Source organism: Clytia hemisphaerica, unplaced genomic scaffold (genome assembly GCF_902728285.1).
Source record: "Clytia hemisphaerica strain Z4C2 unplaced genomic scaffold, Clytia hemisphaerica genome assembly, whole genome shotgun sequence".
Classification (NCBI taxonomy): domain Eukaryota; kingdom Metazoa; phylum Cnidaria; class Hydrozoa; order Leptothecata; family Clytiidae; genus Clytia; species Clytia hemisphaerica.
In genome coordinates this window covers 1,509,488-1,532,811 of record NW_027103564.1, presented here as the reverse complement: position 1 = coordinate 1,532,811, position 23,324 = coordinate 1,509,488, and the positions used below count along the sequence as shown (strand labels likewise).

The 23,324-nt window shown below is 34.3% G+C and overlaps 1 protein-coding gene and 1 long non-coding RNA gene across 2 annotated transcripts; one reads left to right on the top strand and one right to left on the bottom strand.

Moving 5' to 3' along the window:
- Positions 1-2,284: 2,284 nt before the first annotated feature.
- On the top strand, positions 2,285-20,716 carry LOC136800933 (uncharacterized). Its single transcript, XM_067057543.1, has 6 exons — positions 2,285-2,589; positions 3,373-3,412; positions 9,140-9,457; positions 10,928-11,104; positions 15,652-15,906; positions 18,286-20,716. Exons 1-6 carry the CDS (start codon positions 2,302-2,304, stop codon positions 18,804-18,806), a joined length of 1,599 nt encoding a protein of 532 aa, XP_066913644.1. The 5' UTR covers positions 2,285-2,301; the 3' UTR covers positions 18,807-20,716.
- Positions 5,190-6,235, bottom strand: LOC136800864 (uncharacterized). Its single transcript, XR_010845764.1, has 2 exons — positions 6,147-6,235; positions 5,190-5,920 (listed from the first exon to the last, which is right to left on the bottom strand). It is a non-coding gene; the product is annotated as an uncharacterized lncRNA (long non-coding RNA).
- Positions 20,717-23,324: the final 2,608 nt, after the last annotated feature.

Below are 23,324 nucleotides of genomic sequence, written 5' to 3'. Positions count from 1 at the left end.
ACATGATTTTTTTAAGATTATACTTTACAGTGTGTCCGTAAAAATCGCAATTAAAAGTTTGGAATTATTACAATAACATGGAGTTTATTTGACCAATCAAAGTTATCTTTAATTTTCTCAAGCAATCAGCCTTTTTCTTAGGTTTCGTGCTACTTTTACAAGCTATTTCTCATTGGATTTTAAGGGGGAAATGTATTTATGTGAAGGTTTTCCTTCACGAAAGACGTAGAAATATATTTTCATCATTCAATTGACTTGCGGAGAAGAGTGAGCTGTATATATCCCAGCTGGCACACAACATTACATTGTTTCAACGTCCATCTAAAGTTCATAACGTTCATATAACGTTATATGAACGTTAGAACAACGTTGTATGCCAGCTGGGGAGCTGTATAATTTAGACGGATTCGACAAAATCCAGTTAGGTACTATCTTCAAGCAAACCTGAAGCAAGCTGCCTGTTCCTAACTGACAAAAATTTCACCCAGAAAATAAAAAGCTATGTGCAGGATCAAAACGGGAAATATTTGAAGACTTTAAGCTATCACTTGAGGTGTTACTAAATCATCCTGTACATAATCTTTCTACCATTTCTCAGGAAAAAATGGTTGATCGTGGGTGAAAATGACGTCACATGGAATCGGTCTATACCTCTTGTGAAGCGTATTTTCGCGCAGTCGAAGATAGAGCGAAAATTAGTTTCTCCGCGATCTCATACTCAAATAGTAGGGCGTCGGGGCGTGATAAGGAACGGGTGGTTCGGCGTCTGAGAGATCTGGGTCAGAGTACGCATGCTCAGAAGAGACATGCGAGGGTTTTAAAAATGGTAGATTTTTTCCAAAACAACATCTCGGGTCGAGGACGGACTCTGGACATTAACCTTACTTACATATACCTTATAATTTCTTTCATGTGATGTGACGACGATAAACGGGGAAAACAAGACACGAAGGCCGTAGCCGATACAGCAAACGACTAACGATCAGATGGGCGAATCGGATATACGAAACCAAACGATACGCGAGTCATCACCGGAACTTAGACTCCAAACGATACGATAATATACCGGAATGTGGACAATTGAGGTTCAATATTACCACTAAACAAACTATTGAGATATTGTTAATTACAAGAGACTTAAGAATAGTGCCTTAACCCTCGAGGACGCGACCGTGCATTGGGACGAGGAATATGTATTTCCTCTCATGAAGGGGTTTGTGGCGCAATCGGCCGGTTCGCAATCACTATTCATTTTGATGAAACAACAATGACATTCAAGCTAGAAAACTTTTTATGCTGTATTCAACGAGCAAATGCCTTGTATTTTATTCGCTGTCCAGAGTGCTGACAAAAGAACCCGAACATACCAACATTTAAAGAAAACACTGTGTCTTTTCTCCTTGTGGGTAAGGGTGAGTTTAAGGGTACTGTTGGGAGTTACTATGGTTCAGAGTTAGAGGAGAACTGTACATAACTAATGAACTGGTTGGAATTATACGTTCTATTGCCATAATTATGACCTCATAGTTTTGATTTCATTTTTCATATTTCTTGTCATATATATTTTTGGTCCAAACAACTCTAGAAAAAGTATTAATTGAATGAATGACCTTTATGTCCAACTTGGGAATTTAAGACTTCCTTTCTATTGTTGTTGTCTTTGCAAAAATTATATCGGAATGTTCCCCTCTTTTCGTGTCATTTTAAGGTTACAAAAACAGTAAATATTCTAAAAACCGTAAACATATAGACTACGCATGACTTCAATTCATCCCAGTCTTTTTTCCGCCGTTTTATTACGAATACGAATAAAGGAAGTTATTGTCGGTGTAAATATTTCTAAACTGTTTTAATATAAGATGACAATTTCGAGGTCAGATTTTTTTTCATTAAATATTTAAAATTTAACAACAATAAAGCCAGGTTATATTGATTGAATATGCTCGCCACATGATACCTGTAAAGATTCGCTGTCGAAATTATTATCACAAAACCTGAAGAGCCTCATATGAATTTGTGTCAAAACAAATTTAAAAATAATCAAAATGAAAAATAATTCTGTCCCCAGCTGGTACACCACAACGTGGTTTCAACGTTTATTTAACGTTCACAACGTCCATATAACATGAGATGAACGTTAAAACAATGTTGTGTGCAATGGTTGTGTGCCAGCTCGGTCAGTTATTATGGATTGGATGATTATTTATTTATAAAATAATTTTCATGTATCAAATGTTGAAAAGTAATTTGATAATTTTTTTCGTGAGATTTTATCACAATGATGTACAGTAGGATTTAGGAATGATGATTATTTTGTTCATTTATTGCTTTCAAATCGCTCTGGTGAACAGTTTTCACTTCCATCCTTACAAGGACACCAAAGTTTCCACAGGAAGTCAGATCTCGAAACCAGGGATATCTGTAACGCAATGTTTTTATGGATGTTTGACGGTAACACGATGTCAAGGTGTGAATTATCACCCTGGCAATCAACATTGTTTTTTGGTTAGCGAAGTTGATGATATCGAAAGTCAATTGCAAAATGATGCAGGATGGATCTTTTATGAGAAAAAAGAGCAAATAAAAAAAGTAATGAACGTTTTTTTTATAAGAGCGTTCAAATCTTTTGCTTCCTTTCGATCTTCTACTTAACTTTTTGAGTTTCAAGCCTATGAATATGTTTTTAAATTGTTAAAATTCTCTACATTTCGTGAATGTTTTAGAGTTAAAAAAGTCTTACTCGGGGGAGTACTACCCTCGCCGACTGACGGGGGTGCTCCACTGAGGTTCGAAAAATGGACCCTACGTGGGACTAAAATTCCAAAATGTTCTCAGATTTTCTACTTTTTCCCCAAATCTTCCAAAAAAAGGCACCCTACGAGTGACTGATTTTTCTATTTTAGTGTTTTTGTGACCCTACCTGGGACTCGTGGAGATTAAAAAAGGTACCCTGGCCAGCGGCGCATCCCCGTAACCTGCTGCGCAGACCTGCCTGAATGATAGAAAGGTGCCCAGTAGTAAAACTCCAAATTAATTCGCTAGAAGACAGAACCAAGTAAAACAGGGCCAATTTTGGAGGCTCTTGGATCACTCGTTGACCAAAAACGGTCAAAAAACGATCAAAATCTTAAAAAAGTGGATTTTTGTCATTTTTTTTGATTTTTTTTTTTTAAATCTCGCTGAAAAGACTCATTTTTTATTTATTTTTTTTGCTTGACCCTGAAAACCAATCCAATTCCTACGAGTTAGACCAAAAATGACGATTTCTAACACAAACTGGGCATTACAGGAGCACTTCACCCTCCTATATAGCCCATGTCTAGTACGAGACAGGGGTGTTTCTAATTTGCAATTCGTTTTTCATATTACTAGATTGATGTACCTTTTACAAAGGATGTTAACATTGAAGGAGGTTAGTATTGTTCCATTCTCACGAGTTTGTGGATATTTCCGTATTGTAGAAACCGTTGTTACCTTGGGATTTCGGCCCGGGGGGGGGGCACTCGATTTCTAAACGAAGGAAAACCCTTACAGTACAGCTTTTTAGCAATGAAGGTACCCTTACAGTGTATTTTATCAAAAATTACAGAGTAGTTTGATTTCATATCTTATTTTACTGAAGCCACCTGAAAAAGAGCCTCAGATGTTGACACAATGTGCAAAACAAATCAAAATGGGTGCGAGTCAAAACTATAAAGATACATCAGATTTTTACTGTCAGAATTGCAATTGGTGTTGGGCAAACCATATAAGGGGGGTACTCCAGGATTTCGAAAAACTTGCAAAATCTATTTGGTATTCCAGAATCTAAAAATGTTTCCGTTTTGGAAATAGACCTATTTTTACGTCGAAATCTTGATGAAGGGGACATGTATTTTTAAAATTGGTAAATTTTGAAATTTGGTAAAACGGCTCCAAACCAAAGCTAAAACATTTGAAGCTAAAACATTTTTAACCAGAATTTAGGAAATCCTTTGGTATCCTCTATTTCAGGAACATGAAATATCGGGAGTTTTTTATATCGGTTTACACGTTTTAAGAATATTTTTAGATCCTGAGGCGAGAAAAGAATGTTGATCTCCTCCATCTCAAGATCAATAGCAATCGTTGGTTTGGGGTTCACATACCATTATCAAAATAAACTTCCCAGAAGAAAAGATTTTCCTTCCAGTGTTCTAATTTTTTTGGGTTTGGACCATCGAATAGATTCCCAGCTGGCACACAACGTTGTTTCAATGTTCAAATAACGTTCTTAACGTTCATTTAACGTTATTTGAACGTTGAAACAACGTTGTGTGCCAGCTGGGTTATTGCATCTTTCGAATTAGAATTAGAATCATCCTGTACCATTATTTCCGATCATCTAATTATCAAATTCGATTAACACACCCCTGCATTACAGACCCACTGGGCCCACTAGAAAAATTGGCAAAAATGTTCATCCCCGGTGGGAAAATACACTGGAAATTTCAGCCCCACTAGGAAAATGACATTGATTTCATCCTCATTGGAGATTCAATGTTTAAAAATTGTATTCGAAAACCATCCCCGCACTGAACCTTGGATGGAATAATAGAATTTCTATCTCCATTGGGATTTCGATAGGAATTTTTATCCCAACTGAAGAAAAAAGTTCCACTGGGGTAATGTGAGACAGGGGTGTATTAACCCATAGTATAAACTTAAATTGGCTTACTATGCCTATATTATTGACCCTGTACTTGCAGGGGCTAATAAATAAAGCATATTTTTCCACTGCATGAAAAGTTGTCTTCTCTAACGCAAGATATATGACGAAAAGTTAACTTTTCTCTCAATTTTCTTGTTTTGAAATCATTGAATTTTCTTCTGTGCGAAAACAAGTAACAGTGAATCTTCACTATTTCTCGAAAAGCTTAAATTTTCTAAATATCGACATAATTAACTTTTCGATGTACAAAATGATTACATTTTTAGCCACGAAAAGTACTACTTTTCTCTGAAGTAAAAATATTAGAATTTCTCCACACAGTGAAGATTTACTTTTACTTGTTTTCTTGTCCATGGAAATTTTAAATTCAAAATTGAGAAAAGACGAACCTTTTTTGTAAAAAAAATAACAAAATTCTTTTAATGAAAGGAAAGATTAACAATTTATTATTTACGCATTTTCGAAAAGATGCAGATGTCTAGACCAGAAATAACCAACGTTTCGTTATTGGGAATATATATTCTAGCTTAAAAAAATACTTGATCCGCCTCATTTCATAACATTGAAAAGGTAAAAAACTTCTAATATGGAAACATTAAATTTCTGGTTACTGTAGCGACAATTAGACGCGAGATTAAATTCGATAAGATATTGAATTATTAAATATTCTTGGATGATTTTCTTCTTTAAAATTAAAGTCAATATTAAAAAAATCATATTAATATCTATGTACTCATAATTCTTGTGCTAAAAATCTAAAGTATGCCTTATTTACATAAAATGACATAAATTAATAAGATAATGTAAGATAATAAATCATGATATATAATTTTTAAAACAATGGCAATAATTGATGTGGTATAGAAAGAGCTTATAGGGTTGGGGGGATATTTCTGACAAAATTTGACATTGTAAAGCATTTTTCGAATTTAAGAAATAAGATTTATGTTACGGTTCAAGAAATTGTATTGGCATAAAAAATGATGAACTAATTAATAAAAGAAGTACAACAATTACTCCTTCAGTTGTATATCGTGCCTCTTTTCCCGAGGGTTCTACGATTCTTCGTTCGTTGAAGCATTGAAGTCCTTACTTCTTTTTCTTAATACCATTTATTTCTTGGTCTTCTGATGAGACGATGTTCATTTTGTGATAAGTTTTCTCCACACGTCTTTGACATTGCACAGACTCGGCTCCCACCGCCGAGCTCGCGATACGTTTTTCGACTTTCTGTAGAGAGAAAATGATAAAAATTATACTCTACTTTTTAAACAGGATTATCAAACAGATTAATTGTCCATTTATTTTTATTGAAAATTTATTTGAACTTTAAATTGAAAATAACTAGTAAAAATCCAAAATGACTTGAAGATTACAAAAAAACATAATAGCAAGAAAGAAATTACGCGTTTTAGACAGGTTATTTCAAAAATAACTTGAACGAGTGAGTACTTACATGATCATTGCATGGCCTCTTTAGTATTATTGACGCATATTCATCGCCAAGTCTTTACTTGTTTCACTGTAAAGTTCGTTTGAAAGCATATTACAAGATTTCGTGACAAATCAAATTTCTTTCCCTCTTTTAATTTCTGCCAATTAAAATCTCTTTATCAACATTTTTCTATAAGAGACTTAATTGGACTGCAATTGAAAATATCGTAATTTCTCCACAATTATAAATGTGTTAACACAGGGTCCCAAAGGGAATGGTGTTGTTCAGTTCAAACAGTTAATTGTAATTTTTTGATGAAACCGCCGAACAAATTTTTCAGCCTTTGAAATATCGCCAAAAAAGAGAAACTACGAATCGTTCTTTTCTTCCATCAAGTTAAAGCATTCGAGTTTAATTTTAACAAGTTTAATTAATTGAACTGTTTTAAGGAGCTCTTCATACACACCACTGCCCCAAGTTTGCGAGAATTAGTTAACGCAAAAACTTAATACTACACTTTTTTTTATAAGAACAAACTATATAAGAACATAAGGCTTAAAAGGCCAAAATGTTAAGAACAAGTTAAGAATATTTCAAGGCTTTGGGAACTCAAAAACACCCGATTTCTTACGAAAATGGCCATAAATACTCATAAAATGGGGGGATTTCTTTTTATATACATTCCTGATTCGTTCTGTATGTAAAACTCGTCAAACTCACTGACCATAAAAATTATTTTTGGCTGATTTGCAAAATATCTAATACATCCAAAAATTTTATGCTATCTATAATGTAAAATACAGGCTTAAATGCAACCTACTAGCCGTAAGCAAAGCGTCACAAACGCTGCGAGGCCCAAAACAGTGAATCGCTATACATTCAAAAAACTCAAACGAAACAAAGGTAGCTGTCGAAGGATTATACTATTTTCATTTTATGAAAGAATGCCTCAAATAAATTGTTCTTCTTTCCTTCTACAAAACACCCTTGCATTTGATTCAAATATATAAGGAGTAAAAATTGCCTCGCATTACATTTGTCAACTATAATGAAGTAAATCGAGATTAAGACTTAAATAAAAGATCTTTGAAAGATTTTGAAAAGTTTTGCAAGTTTTACAAAAACACAAAATTTTAAAAATAATCTCAAAATGGAATGAAATGAAAGCTTTAAGTCATGGATAATGAATTTGAAGAAAATTAATTTGAGCATATCCAGTTTCCAGCCCTTAAAACAAAAATCGTTTCTAAACATCTCCTATTAGTCTAGTTGTAGAAAATCTGGTGAAGATGCTAAAGCACAATGCTTCAAAGCCAAGAAGGGGAAGATTTGTAAAGCTTTTTTAGTAGATTGACAAAATGTATAGAAAATATTTTAAACTTTTAAACTAACACGAGTAAACTTATCGATGAATAGATTTTACCGGTATTTTTGTAAAGATTAAATATTTCCAAGAATAAATTCAGACGAATTTTCAGCTATAGCCTCACCTAAAACTTTTATGTTAATAATGAATTAATGAGTTAATAATTTTATGTTTATGCGTATAAAATCAAAAAAACAATTTTGCATACAATGCATTAAAATCAATAAGTAATTGAAGAGGGAATCTTCATACACAACTATTTACTCAACTCCATTGAGACACCCCTGTGTCAAGACCCGCCGCTGGATAAACAATTCTTTCAAAATCCCAATGGGGATAGAATTTATATACTTTTTGAGTTCAAAAATATAGTGGGATAGTTTTGAACGCAATTTCTTAAATATAATTTTTATATGGGGATGAATTCAAAGTCAATTTCCCAGTGGGGCTGAAATGATAGGGTATTTTTCATCAGAGGATGAAGTTTTTGCTAAATTTTCCAGTAGGTTGTGGTTCCATGTGGGAAAAAGTTCCACAGGGGCTGTGAGACAGGGATGTATTGAGTTTCTTTAAAAGTAGTGATACAAATTTTACCAAATTTGCCTACAAATGATGCAAATAATGCTGAGGTTGCGCGAAGTGTGGTTGCGCGAAGTGTGGTTGCGCGAAGTGTGGTTTGCACTTTCAACAGTTGTTGATCTGACTTAATTGTCAAAATTAAAGATTTAAAAGAAAAATCTAGAATTTGAAAAATCTGTAAATCATAGAGTACAAAGAGAGCTAATTACACCCCTGTCACAGTGTTACAGCCCCGGTGGAGCTTCTCCCACTATGGGGATGAAAGTTTATACAGTGCAATTTCTAAGCGGAGACGAAACAAAGTAAAAGATGTAGGACATTTCTTTCTCCTTTCGCCTTAAAACTTCTAATTCTAAGGTGCGAAAAAGAAAAGCGGCACCTAGTCATCACGCTAACAGGCACAGGGGTCATTGGACATTATAATATTTTTTAATTAAAAAATAATCTTGTCAATCAAGAGATCAATCCTAAAAAACACATTCTCATCTTGCTCCCATAAAATTGAAATATTTATTTTACTTTTGCCAAATCAGCTGCAAGAAAATCTGCTCCTTACTTTTATCCCGACGTAGAGATTATAATGTTCTTAAAAAACGAAATTATGACCTTTTTTTATTGTATTTGATGATTGTATTTTCGATAAATTTGGCATGAAAATTTGATATTTTCATGAAAAATATTTTCGTTTAAATTTCAAGACGAAAACTTTATATTTTCTTGAAATACAAACGAAGAAAAGATAGTCAATCTGGAAACATGAAAGATTTCCTTTTTAATGAAAAACGACAAAAGAAATTATCCACCTTTTCGAAGCAAGAAATATTTAAAGATTATCTTTTTTCTAGAACTTAAAGAAAAAGAATCTTTTCTTAAAACTGTAAGGAAAAATCGATATTTCCGCAATCGTACGTTCGAAAACATTAAGTTTTCAAGGACAAGAAACTGGAAAGACATATATTTCATGCAGTGTTCTTAGTTAGGTGTATACAAACGAATGTAGAATAAATAATGTTTGATGTTTCGTCGCAATAGCATTCAAAAGTAATTCTACTTATTTTGAAAATTTTAGAGTTCTACCCCAACTATGAAAAACTACTTTGGAAGATACCTGAATTCTCAACAGCATGGTCAATGAAGTTCAAAATCAAAATTAAGGAGCAGCCAGCTTTTGACGCCAAATTGTTCACGTTCCAAACAGACGCCAGGAAATCCATTTTCAGTATCATTATTCTAAAATTTGATGATTCGACAGAGAATATTATCCAGGCGAACTTGACAACAAATGATGGAAGTGTGGTAGCTCTGACATTGAAGAAGAAACATTTCGTAAAAGCGATCAGTGAACAAAATTGGATTTCCGTTCATTTCAAAATGATGAAAATGGAAGGTATGTTTCCCACCTTGCACACAATGTTGTTTCAACGTTCATCTAGTGAACATTAGATGAACATTGAAACAACGTTGTATGCCAGCTGGGTTGAGAAAACTTATTTAAATTTATTTTCGGTGGTCTTGTTTTTACCAAGAGCCAATTCAACGGCCCCTTCTTAGTTTTAGACCAGTATTTGGTGAAAGGCTTGATAATTAAGAGGTGCTATCCTAACCTTCGCCTAGACGATGTTATTAGGGAGGTTAAGTTTCAAAGATAAATCAACGCGACGAACGGACGGGTTTTGACTCGCAACCTGCAGTAAACATGTGAATCTGCATTTTCTAGAATCCAGGCTAAAACAGCTTAGAACGAATAACCGTGAAAATCTTTGTTGTTAAACAAAGAAGATATAACATCTACTTTGCTACCCTTACCATCTTGCAGAGAAAAGGTCCGTTCGCCGCGTAGATTCATCTTTGATACTTAACCTCCCTATTGTCTGTTACAGTGATAGCAGAGGCAGGCAAATATGGTGGTATGGCGTTATGGCGGTATATGGAAAATAAGTCGGTGGGAGAGTTACTTACTGGAAAGAGTTGACCAAAATATTGTCCATAGTGGAAAATTATACTCCAATTTTTTATCCCAATGAAATGCCTTATTACGTGAATATTGAGACGTCTAATTAACACGAATTGAGAAATTTCATGTTAAACCCCTTTAATTAAAATGACCCTTTGTGTCCTCTTGATAAAGCAATAGAATGTGTGTTAATATTTTGCGTGCTAATTTCAAGGCCGTTAAAAACTTCCAAACGAGCTTCTATACTAATCATGTAATAAGGTGATAAACAAATACTCACTGCAAAATATTGTGCTTCTTTTTCTATGTGCCCACTGAATTTTCTATCTTGAAGACAAAATAGACTCCAAATCTATAAGTCATAAAAAAGCATGTGTAACTCAATCTCCATCGAATTCCAGTCCGTTAGTTTTGCCCTCCCCCCCCCCCCCACATGCCCCAAATTCCTGTGGGGTGTTCATATATAATAGAGTGTCTATAAAGAGCGGACGCACTTGGGGGTCGCATGTATCGAAATAGTGACGCAGTTTTTATTACCGTCAACACACCGACACTAAAATGCTAGAATCCATATTTTGTCACCACGTGGCCTGTTTGACACCGATATAGTGTCAATTCTTTTTTTTCAAACATATATATATATATAAACCACCGACAAAAAAGGGTTAATATGGCCACACCGTCAAACACGTGCATCCACCAAAAGTAAAAGTCATTGGTATTTTTTTTATAAACTTTGGCCTTTCACAGCTGTCACCACAACCTTGTTTAAACGTTTATCTTATGTTCTATGGACATTGTGAGCATTCGATGGACGTTGAAACAACGTTGTGTACCAGCTGGGTTTAGTAATAGAGAATAAGGCATTTATTAGTAAATATTTTTCATATTTTTTTCAAAAAGGTTCGAATTACCGCCTGTATGCGTTTGTCAATGAATCCAACAGCCCATTGATCTTGGTTGACAGAATTGACGTTGAAAAGCCACAAACAGTAAAAGAACAGCTCCGGCTCTACCATGACTCTGAACCAAACAGTCGACCAAAAGTATTGTTGAAAGATTTCAAGTTTGAACAGTTCGGTAAGTATGTCTTAAAATAGGAGTGGGCTATATACAGGGCGATTTTTCAAGAAATGTCAAACTAAATTTTTTTAAGTCTAGACAGGATCAAATAGCATTGTTGAACAAAAATGAAGAAAAAAAATGTGGGAAGCTTTTTTGTAGATTAAGATTTGTGTCCTCAAATCAATATTTTTCCATCTACTCAACTACCCAAATTATGTTGGAAATGAGACACACCATGATTGAATTCCGCTCAAATTTGGCACATTCACTTCTCAGGGACAGAAATAAAGTATATCAAAACATTTATTCGAGAAATATAATTTTGGACATTTTGGGCGTAGCCCAAAGGCTTTACGCAGGCAAAAAAGAGAAAGGCTTGACTATAAAGGTGAGAAAACATTCTTTCCTGCTTAAATTTGGCATATTACCTCTTCAGGTGAAGATTTGTCAGTGTAAACTTGACAACCTTTTATTTCTATGATCTTGAACAACAGAAAATCCATCAAAATTTATGTTTGTGAATTGTAAGCACTTCTTTTATATCTGAAATAATGTAAATTCTCGTAGAACTGCCGACAATTTGCTCTATGTGATAACAACACTTTCCTTACCCAGCCGGCACACAACGTTGTTTTAACGTTCATCTAACGTTATATGGACGTCGTGAACGTTAGATAAACGTTGAAACAACGTTGTGTGCCAGCTGGGTAATTTAGCACTACCTCAGTGAAGTCCAGAAGACGTAAAAAGGGATCTGAAAGCGGAAAATTGAAACTTTTACATTAATTTCGACTCTTAAAGGCTTCAAAACTGTTCTTGGATCAAGAATAACAATTTCTAGAGGGAATTTCAATTGAATTATACGATTTATGAATGAGCCCTAGCCCGTCTATATTTCGTCCCCTTTTTTTACGGACATCGAAACAATTATTTACGAAATAACGAATTTACTTTGGGAAATATTCTCAGAATTCGTCATGATAGATGCCCTTTTTGCCATTTTTGGAGTTTGGCAACGCCCTAAAAACGTCTGATAATGAAAACTTTTAAATAATACTGACAAAATGCTATTATTGTTATTCAAGGAGGACTTGTACCAAATTGCAGCAAAATTGAATGATTTTTAAGGTTTTCAGGTCAAATTGGGAATATTTTTGTCATACTTTATATGAGTCTAATAGGGGGCCAGAAAAGGGGATCCCACATTTTTTATATTTAAAATATCTCAAAAATTCTTTTTGATCCTGCCTAGATATGCAATACGGAGCTAAAAAAAATTTAGTTTGACATGATTTGTAGACTGGAGTCGTTTATAATGCGTGTAATACTAATAATACCAATACTAATAATAATAATACGGGGTTTAGTTTGTATAAACGACTGGAAGAATCCGGTGTTCCAGCCTTATAGATACAGGGGCTAGCTACGCAGAAACTTGCGTAGCGAGAAAACAATATTTATCAAGCAACAACAAAATCTCAAAACGAAATCAACTCAAATGAAAAACTTTCAATACACAAATCCACACATATTTTTTTTCTCAAGAATTATTTTGAGCAGGAAAAATTATAATTGCAATATTGACACTTTTCTTTTGTTTGGAGTTAGTGCACAAAGGTTTCTAGACGACTAAAATTGTTCCATTCATTACTTTTTGCTTTATTTCTACTATGTATAAATTAGTCGTCTAGCTTGCTAGACTACATGATTTGACAAAAAAAATGAAAATGACCCTGTATAGCCCACTCCTACTTAAAAGCGACGGGGAGACTTATGGTATAACATTTTTTTCTTTTTATAAGCATAACACTTATAAGCATATGAAGGCTCAGATTTGCAGATTTTTTAAGCAAAACTTTTTCAAGTCATCAATTTTTAGGTTTAGGTTTAGAAGTGGCCTTAAACAAAAAGACATTCCAGGGATAGCCACATTCCACTGCTCCCAATATCTGAACACTATTTGAATCAAATGTTTACAAAATTTCTCAGATTTTACAATCAAAACTTGACTCGGGTGAATTATAAACATTATAATTACACCCCTGTCTCTGTGCCCCAGTGGGTGTGAAATATCCAGTGGGGTGGGATGTAAAAAATCTGAAATTCACTGAGGTGCAATATATTTCCCGAAAAGTAGAGTGTGGTGACCAATTTTTGCTTGATTATCACTGGGGTGAAGAAAATCTTTCTGAAAGTTTATTCTGAGGTAGAATAGCTAGCAGTGCTAGTCAAATGTTAGATTATAAAATGTAGTGCGGAGTCGTTGTTACACTATCTGAGGCTACTGATAAGGAATATACTGCGTTGAAACGGTGAGGTATAAGACTTTTAATCATAAAAACAGGAAACATCATCCATTACTAACAATAGGGCAATATACCTCCATCGGGAGACGCGAATCCCGTTTGGGAGATGTCTCCCGAAGGGGAATCGATTTTGCAAGAGCGACATTCATTCAACGTCCATACAACGTCAATCTTAAAGTGAAAAAGGGGGGAAATTGAGGCAAAAGGGGATAAAATATTCTACTTTGAAAATTTTTCATAAGCTTTTCAAAGCAAGAATATTTTTACGCGAATTCACGGAGCCAGTATCACCACAGAGTTTGATGCATGATTGTCTCCCAATCGGGAGACTTTGCCCTACTGACTAGAATTAACTGCATAAATGAAAAGGATTTTTCTCATACTTGTATGTTCTATGGATAAAGTGAAAGTGGAGTCTGTAAGAACATTTCTCTGAAAGTAATGGAGACTATGAACTTGATTTTAAAATGTAGTGTTTTAAGATGTAGTGACTAAGGAGGCGCAACCATGGTTTGCGCCGACGGGGAAAATTTTCGATTTTTGACTCTCTTGTGTAGGCTAAAATCACTCCTTTTTTACGAATTTTGCAACTTTGAAAATGATTTAAAAAAAAAAATTTCAACTAATTTATTTACTAGTATGTCCTATCAAAGCTTTCATGCTTCATTTTTATTTAACCCAGCAACTTGCATATTCATCAATTTTTCTTTAGTCATCAAGCCTACCTGAAGGTCATCATTATTTTCGCTTCTGATTTACGAACTTGAATGATCGACCCACAACCGACCTATTTTTTGAGAAAAGCTTTACTGAAAAACGGAAAAACATTTAGCTCTTGCCTTTTTATTAAAGATATGGACTTTCATACATATTGGATATATTCTAGACCATCTGTTTAGATAATAACTTGCTACTACTTTTGACGACGCGGTGATATGGACAATTATACAGTTTTGATTGCGAGCGAAGCGAGCAAAAAAATTGAGCCTTTTTGTGCATTTCGTTAATTCAAAAAGTTGATTCCATAAGAGAAAGGGAGATTCTAGTGGGGTGAACCTTTTGATGTGAGAATTCTACTGGGGTACGTCAAAATCATTTTGAGTGGGGTATGTGTGGATTCTTTGTATCTTTCAATGGGATCATTTTCAGTTATAGTATTCCAGTGGGGTGAGTGATTCATCTACTGGGGTGAAAAAATGGGCAATTTTTGGGAATATTTTTCACTGGGGTGACGAGTGGGGATCCACTGGGTCACAGAGGCAGGGGTGTATAATTCATAAGCATATAATAACCCAGCTGGCACACAACGTTGTTTCAACGTTTATCTAACGTTCACAACGTCCATATAACGTTAAGTGAACGTTGAAACAACGTTGTGTGTCAGCTGGGAAGCATATGCTATGTCTGGATTCTTTGAAAGAATAAGCATACACGAGTCTGGATAAGGGGCAGAGACTTGCTTATTAAAACAAAAACATGTACAGTTGAACTCATGTAATTCGAATTATCAAGGGACCGAGATTTTTGTTCGAATTACATGAGTTTCGAACTAGATGAGTTTTCGTATTTTGACCTAATTCGACAAAAAAAGTCTTTCCCAGGTTTACTTTTGAACATTTTTTTGTATTTTTGAGTTGAAATAATGAAATACATACTAAATTCATAATTTTTCAAAATAGTCTTTGATTGTTTTGATTGTTTCATTTTCTGCTCTCGTTTCTTGGAAATCTCTTTGGAGATCTTCTGAATCAGCGGGATGACGTTTGATGATTTGAAAAGGGTTATCTTTTTTAGGGTCTCGATCGCGTCGTCAATCTCATTTTGTGATGGGGTGGATTTTAAAAATGTCGAGTTTGTCAGCTTCAAAAACTCAAAAAGTTCGAAAATTCGAATTACATGATTAACATTTCTTGATGGGACCGGAAAATCTGTTCGATTTACATGATTTTTCAAATTACATGGGTTCGAACTATAGGAGTTTTTTGTAAGGTTTACAAGGTAAATTCTGAGGGGACCACAGAATCTGTTCGAATTAAGTGAGTTTTTAAATTCTAGGAGTTCGAATTACATGAGTCCAACTGTAGTTGATTTTCGCGGAACTATAACTTTTTGTGAGTTCATTTTAGGAGAAGCGGTACCCTGTACGCATTGCGAACAAACATTCGACTATTGCTATGTCACTGGACCTTCCCGTCATCTCTTCGACTTCTTGTCTTACCTAAAAGTTTCTTATGATAATTTTTTCTTTATTTAAAGAAACTCATACATGGATGACGACTAAAATGGCTTGCATACAAGACAACAACTTGGATGTAATTGGGAACATACCGACTATTAATCAATGTAAAGAACTATGTGAAAAGTACTCCAAATGTGTAAGCATGGACTATAACCTCGTATCTCACAATTGTTACTTATCAGCCGTAACTAAAGCAACTGTGCCAAGCGATTACCACGAACCTTGTTATTTGAGTCCCGATTCTGGAACATATACAGAGATAAAGAGAAATGGTAAGATTCTGATTCAGATTCTGATACTCTCCGCAGTACTCTTGTCTCCCGAATAGACGGGGGGGGCTCGAATAAGCAAGGGGTAGGAAAATTTTCTAAATTCTAATAAGCAGGGGGATGGGATAAGAGGGTGGGTGATTTGAAGACAGAATTTTTTTAACTGATATCAATTTCAACAATAAAAATGAAACTTTAACAAATGAACATGTAAAATAAGAACCAATACTAACCAAGAGGAAAATTTTAACAAGTTTAAGGTCTATCTACACTGTAATAAAATATTGAATTATTCGAATTTAATTAGCGGGTGGTCTTAATAAGAGCGGGGGAAATGTATTTTTTTATCTTAACAATTAGCGGGGGGGTCTATTCGGGAGACAAGAGTATTCAGTGGGTGAAATAAGATTTCAAAATCTTCTAGATGTTGTGCTTTGGCTGAAAAGTGTGTCGTGGGTAGGAAGGATATCCTACCGCGAAAAGCACAGGCCGATATCATATATTGACCTGTGCCGACCAATCGAGATTCTATTCAGCGCGCAATCAACGCAGAGAAAAGTAACCATGGCGACCATCCAAGATCTTGGATGAAGTTCAAAGTTGATATTTTTATTCCCGTTGTTGAAAACACAACTCAAATATATCATCAATGCTTTTTAAAAAGAGTCAATGATAGAGAATCACAACACAAAGATTTGCCTATTATTTCCATTCCATTAAAGTAACATTACCAAAACTGCTAGTTTAGTAATTACTGTTATACATTTGGGAAATATGTAGAAAATTTTTTTTGAAAGAAACTCATTTCAATTACATTTGGAGGTTTCTAGGGAAGTTGTAAATAGTAAACTGCATACTGATACAGTCTGCTAGACATTAATATGGTAATATTTGCTCTTCATCTTTGATTCTTTCTACAGGGTGTCCCTAATTAAAGTATCGAGTTTGAACATGCGATTGAGTAGAACAGTTTGTGTGTGTTATCGCTAAAATATAAGAACGTTCTCCATCACACAGGCTTATTACAAAAGGTAGTTACAACGTATAAATTAATCGTAATGACAATGAAAAAAGAGGGATAGCTTAAAATACAATTTTGTGAACACGCACATAAAACTTTCTACTCAATCGCATGTTCAAACTCGATACTTTAATTAGGGATTCCCTGTACAGTGATTAGATTGACATTTGCGATAACATTTCTATTATTGGTCCTCAGAGGTTGATTATATTCTCTGAAAACTTAACTTCTGATACTCAGGGTATCAATAATGGGAATAATATTTTCATAAACCCACAAAATTTGTGACCAAAATTTCAAACCCCAACAAAATTGCTAGAAGATATTTCATACCCCGGTCCAATCCCTTTCTACCTCGGTATATGCTATACTTAATGACCGCTCCCTAAAGTAAAAAAAATCAAAAACCAATCATAAAGCCAGCTGACACACAACGTTGTTTCGACGTTTATCTAACGTTCACAGCGTCCGTATAACGTTAGATGAACATTGAAACAACGTTGTGTGCCAGCTGGGAATATTATAGAACCCAGTCGCTTTCGCTTTCGTTTTCAAGCAAAAGGCAACGCAGTTTTGAATGTTTGGCTGAAGAACCATGTCAGAATATCACTTCCCTTTATAGTAGAGCGCAATATGCGCAGAACGGGTCATTGCAATTCCATTTTATATTCAAACGGGGTAAAAATTTCCAGGGGTATAAAGAAGCATACTTCATTTTTCCAGGGGGTGAAAGACTGATTTTTATTTAATCCACCCTCACTTATAAGGTATGAAAAGAATTTTCCCAAGGGTTTCTTTTTCAAATTTTAACATTTTCCAGGGGGTATTCACACATTCTTAATAATCTTTATTTGCCTTGAAAAGGTTCACCCATCCCCCTGTATGGAAATTTTTTGGAACAGCTCAATGAATATGTCATGATTGAAAAATCGAAAATAGATTTTTGGGACTAGTCACTAAGATTTTCTTCGACAAAATCTATTCCCCAGTTAATTTGAAATGGAGGAGGAAACCCTTTAGGTAACTGACAAAACTTATTTTCAAGCAAGAATCTTAATCAAAATCTATGTTTTCTCTACATACACGTTTTTTTTTCATTTATAAGAACATCCAAAATTTTTGAAGCCTTCGGACTTTTTGGATTATAAGCCTAAAAATGTTTTTAACATGTTCTTATTTTAACCATTTTAGGGCAATTTTTGCCTATTTTCCTAAGAAATCGGGTGTTCTAGAGTCTACGAAGCCTCAAAATGTTTTTTAACATGTTTATAAGATTCTGACCATCAAAGCTTTATGTTCTTATATAGTTTGTTCTTATAAAAAACGTGTATTTTTCTCCAATATATTCCTTTGTATTATAGATGGAGCTGTTACCAATGTTGAAAAATATCCTCGATTGACATTGCAAACTTTACCAAAATGGTCATTCAATTTTTATGTACACATCAAAATTAAGCAGTATGGTATTGCATTGAGTCGTCACGCAAATATTTTCCAATTTGTGGACATTTCAAATGGTCACAATAACAGATTTCCTTCATTGTTCGTTAAAGATGACTTTACTGTCTTGTATTCTTTCAATACCAGATATTCAAGCTTCAATCCTAAATACAAATATCATTTTTATACACCGTCGATCTCAAGCAACCAATGGTACAGATTTGAATTCGAGCATAAAATCCAACAGGACGGCTCATATATTATGACAACAAAAATGGATGGAGTCGTCATTAATCAAGCGACTAAAACAGGTTTAGATTTTGAATCGGCAAATATACCGGGACCTATCAATGTTAAGCTTGGGTTTGCAGATGGAGGCAACGACGCAGCAAAGTTTCACATTAAAGAATTTTTTTATGCTGTAAATGAATTAGATGATTGAATACCAAACCAAAATCCGATGCTTAGAGAGGAATCTATAAGCTCTCTCAAGCCAGAAAAAAGTGAAGATTTGGGCCGCAATTAGAATTACAGACTGAATGTATAGCCATTTTTTTGTTTTCAAAGTTGCATATTTTGATTGAAAGGTTTAACTTTCAATCTGGACTATTTTATGTGTGAATACGTGAATTTTATCCTTTTGTTTCCAACAATTTTGTGCAATTTTTCCCGATTTTCAAGTATGTTTCCCCGATTGTTCCTGAAAATTAGGTCTGCGTGAAATTCGAGAAAAATTTGCATGAATGCGTGAGTTTCGAAAAGAAATTATGTGATTGCGTAAATTGAGGGTCCTCTGGGGAAGGGGCTCTCTAATGCTGACAAAGCAGGATAATCAAAAGATATTCTTAAAATTTGTGCTCGCGCGGCGCTGAAAGAAGAGAGTTGATTTTTGCTAAAAGATGTTGTTAAAGCAAGTGTATAAGATATCTGTTAAACGAAGTCCTTCAAAACCCGAGTTGTCTGTACACAAAGCCATTATCTACGGCTTATTTCAAAATTCATTGCCATAGACGGTCTGTTGCATTGAGTTTCAAGCCCGAAGGGCTAGAGGTCAATCTCTAACCTTTCTCAGGCAAGAAAAATTGAAGCCTTTAAATATGCGCCGTATTTTTGATGACGGATTGAATCTAGCAATTCCTTTGTTTTTGAGTGATATATTTTTCAAAATTAAGTGGTAAATTTTAGTTTCAATCTGTCATTTGTGTAAAATCGAGGCGGGTCGCTCAAGGCCGCGCAACTTTGGTAGGATTTGTTTGCTTCAAATCCTACCAAAGAGATTGACCTCTAGCCCTTCGGGCTTGAAACTCAATGGTCTGTTGTCATTGTCTTTTCTCATTCGAGATTTTTCAAACCGAATGGCTGTGATGAAGTTTTTGTATGAGTCAGAGGAGTGAGGAGTGAGTTAGTCAGAGGAGTGAGGAGTGAGTGAGTCAGAAGATTGAATAAGTCAGAGGATTGAGGATTGAGGAGTGAGGAGTGAGTGAGTCAGAGGAGTGAGGAGTGAGTGAGTCAGAGGAGTGAGTCAGAGGAGTGAGGAGTGAGTGAGTCAGAGGAGTAATGAGTCAGAGTCGAGTAATGTCAGAGTCACAGAGTCACGAAGCAATAAACTTGAGATACACTCTGGTACAGAGTAAAACCCTGAGTGATAATTGTAAATAGAGAATCGCTGCGTATTTTTTCCGTCAACGTGCGAACATCTAACCCAGCGATTAAAGAAGTAATACAAATTCCAGTTTCAATTTTCTGCGACCGAAGACCTACCAATCTATTCCGTGCAGATTTATTCAACCATGCCCATATTTAACCATATTTAAAAATTTAAGTATTTTTAATATTTTTTTTTTGCTTTAGTTTGTAGAAAGTCAAGAAGGATATTTTATTTAAACCTCTATAAAACTGTATATAAAATCTGCACATATAATGAGCCCCCAGCAGTTTTTGTAATTGCGTGATTGGCGATTTTTCATGTTCGTGAGTTCTGATTTCTGATTTTAAAGTGCATGATTGCGTGATCGGAGGAACCAAATCAACGTGATCGTGATAGAAAGGAAATCTAACTCGTCGTGAATCGGAAATTTTTATTATGTGATTGTGTGATTTGAAAGGTGACTGGGGGCTCTATAATCACTTATAATAAACTTATAATAAATTTTGTAATTTTGTTTTGATTTTACAGTATATTTTAAGATAAAATTTCGTGGTACAGTAACCTCCTTTAAAGTTAAGAGATTTCACTTACTATTAGTATTTGAGGAAGACTATTTCTCCATATGAACTGGTGATTTTGTACTTAGACGTAAAATTTTTGTTGTTCAATTATATAATACATTTCTATGTTCACTATTCAATGAATTATTTCCTGGCGTCAATTTGCACTTTTATTTTTCAGCATTTTAAGGGCTCTGGACATACCTAATTTTTCGATTTTTACACCAACTTAAATGGCAATTTCTGAATTTAAAAAAAGATTAATGCATAACTTTTATTATATGCCCTGTTAAACCTACCTTTTTAGAATTTAAAAATCGAAAAATTAAAATGAAAAAATTAAATGAAGAAGAAAACGAAGAGTTTTTTGAATAAGAGTATTTCTTCTTTCAAAGCCCTAATCTCGGTGAAAATCAAATATTTTGGAATTTTTTTTGGTTCAGGTAATGTATCTATTTAGTATCTAAGAATACAATTTCGGAAAATTTTTGTGGAATTATCTTTCCTTTAAAATCTCCAAAAAACCTTATTTTTGGGAATTTTCTCCACTATATTTCCATACAAAAACAGCTATAACTTGGGATGTAGCCAAATAGAAAGATTTTCCGAAAAAATCTAAATAAATAAATTATTTTTCATTAACTTAAAAAAAGTTTGAAACAATAAAATGATTTTCCCAAGGAAATTAGGCTTTTTATGAAAAGAATATGAATAGCGTCGTTCTGACGTTTTATTAAGGTCCATGCCACACTTATTCCTTAATTACTCATGATGTAAATACTTAAATTCATTTTTTCAATAGCAGTTTGTTCTTAAACATGTCAAAGACGTGAAAACATAAGGTTTTATCTTCAAATTCTGAAATTGATTTTTCACTATGACCAGAGCCCTTAAGCCTTGGATTTAGCTTTTCCTTGAAATCTAGCCTGTGATGACAGACTAAAAGGGTTTCATTGCACATGCCTCAATCAACTTAAGAGATTATATCATAATTTCATACATCTACGTATGTGTTAAATACAATTCTTCTAGGACTTGAACAGCTTATAATGTATTAAGGAGAAAATTAATCCTTAAATAAAGGCTCTTTCTCTGACTCCCAAGTCCTGGATGATTGCCATAGCATAACACTGGATAGAATGGTTACATGTCTTTGCAGTGTAATGTTCATACATACGCTGTGGTACTTGTACGGTTTTTCGGAATTGCGGAAATCGACCCTTTTTACTTCGGAATTTCGGAAATCAGGCAAAATTCCTTCAGTATTTCATTTTTCTGATTCTGAATTTGTATCGATATCGAAAATTCATGAATTTTTGCATCGAAATTTCGATTTTATGCAGTTTTTATCCTCTTTTTTTCGGAATTCATATATGAAAAATCAAATTATATGAAAAATTAGTCAAAACGAGGAAAAATACCCATAAATATCGGTATCGGAATTGCAAGTATTTTTTTACGGAATTTCGGAAATGTTGGCAAAATTTTTCGGTATTTTTGGAAATTGCAAACCCCGTACACCCCCCTCCCGTTTTTAGGGTACTGCTTAGTGGTTGTCTTTACAGTTTGAATTTCAGAGAGTGCTAACCTGTTATGCTAGCAGTATGAAACAATACAATTTTCTTTTTATAAGAACAATAAGGCTTAAAAATGCCAAAAAATAAGAACAATTTAAGAACAGTGTAGAGGATGAAGTTAAAGAGTTATAGCAAAAAAGAATCACTGGTTTCTAAAATCTAAAATAGCCAAAACTTGTTTTTTACCTTAGAAAAAATAAGAACAATTCAAGGCTCAAAGTGCCAAAAAAATAAGAACAGCCGAGCCTCAGCAAAAGTTTACTGGTTCTTATAAAAAAAAGTGTAGATAATAAAAAAACAAAAAAGAAGATTATTCTAAGAATGAGAATTGTAAAAAATTCGAAGATTAGAACATTTTAAGAACATTTTAAAGCTTTAAAACTCAAACATCTAAGAACATTAAGGCTTCAAGAACATTAAGGCTTCATTTTTTTTTCGATGTTTTATAAACCCGGGCACTCAAGGATTCAAGGTAGACGACCTTTCGTATATGGTGGTCCTTAAGGGTATTTTTTCCAAGCTTCCCAAAGTTCTGAGTATCACAACTTTATAAACTTCCTCTCTCGTACAGTTGATAAACTTCAATTTAGTTAATTAATGTCTTATTAAGTAACTGGACAATTTTCCCAGAGAAAAGAACTTTTAAAGGTGCACATAGAGCTATTTCACATTAATTATAAACAAAACTCAAAGTCCCGTACTTACCAAATTAGTAGAACGTAATTTACTTTTTAGACTCATTGTTAATGATAAACGTTTTTTTATATAAGAACAAACCACATAAGAAAATAAGGCTTTGATGACCAAAATGTTAAGAACAAGTTAAGATCATTTTAAGGCTTCGCGGACAGCTAAAGGAAAATTGACTACATAAAATATGGAGAAAACAAGAACATTTTTAGGCTTGAAATTCAAAAAGTTAAGAACATCGGAAGGCTTCAAAAATTTTGAACCTTAAAAGGTCCTAAATATTCTCTGCAGTGCCGTAGGAAGGGCTGAAATTTAGTGTCACCGCAATGGCCAACCATGGTTATTCCCGAGGGGGGATTTGAAAATTTGGCATCTACCAGAAAAAAAATATATTGAGGGGGCTACATACATTAGTTTTCAGATCTAGTACGCACTTAGTATCCAGTCCCCTCCCCCCAACAATCAATCTCCGTCATTTCTCCAGT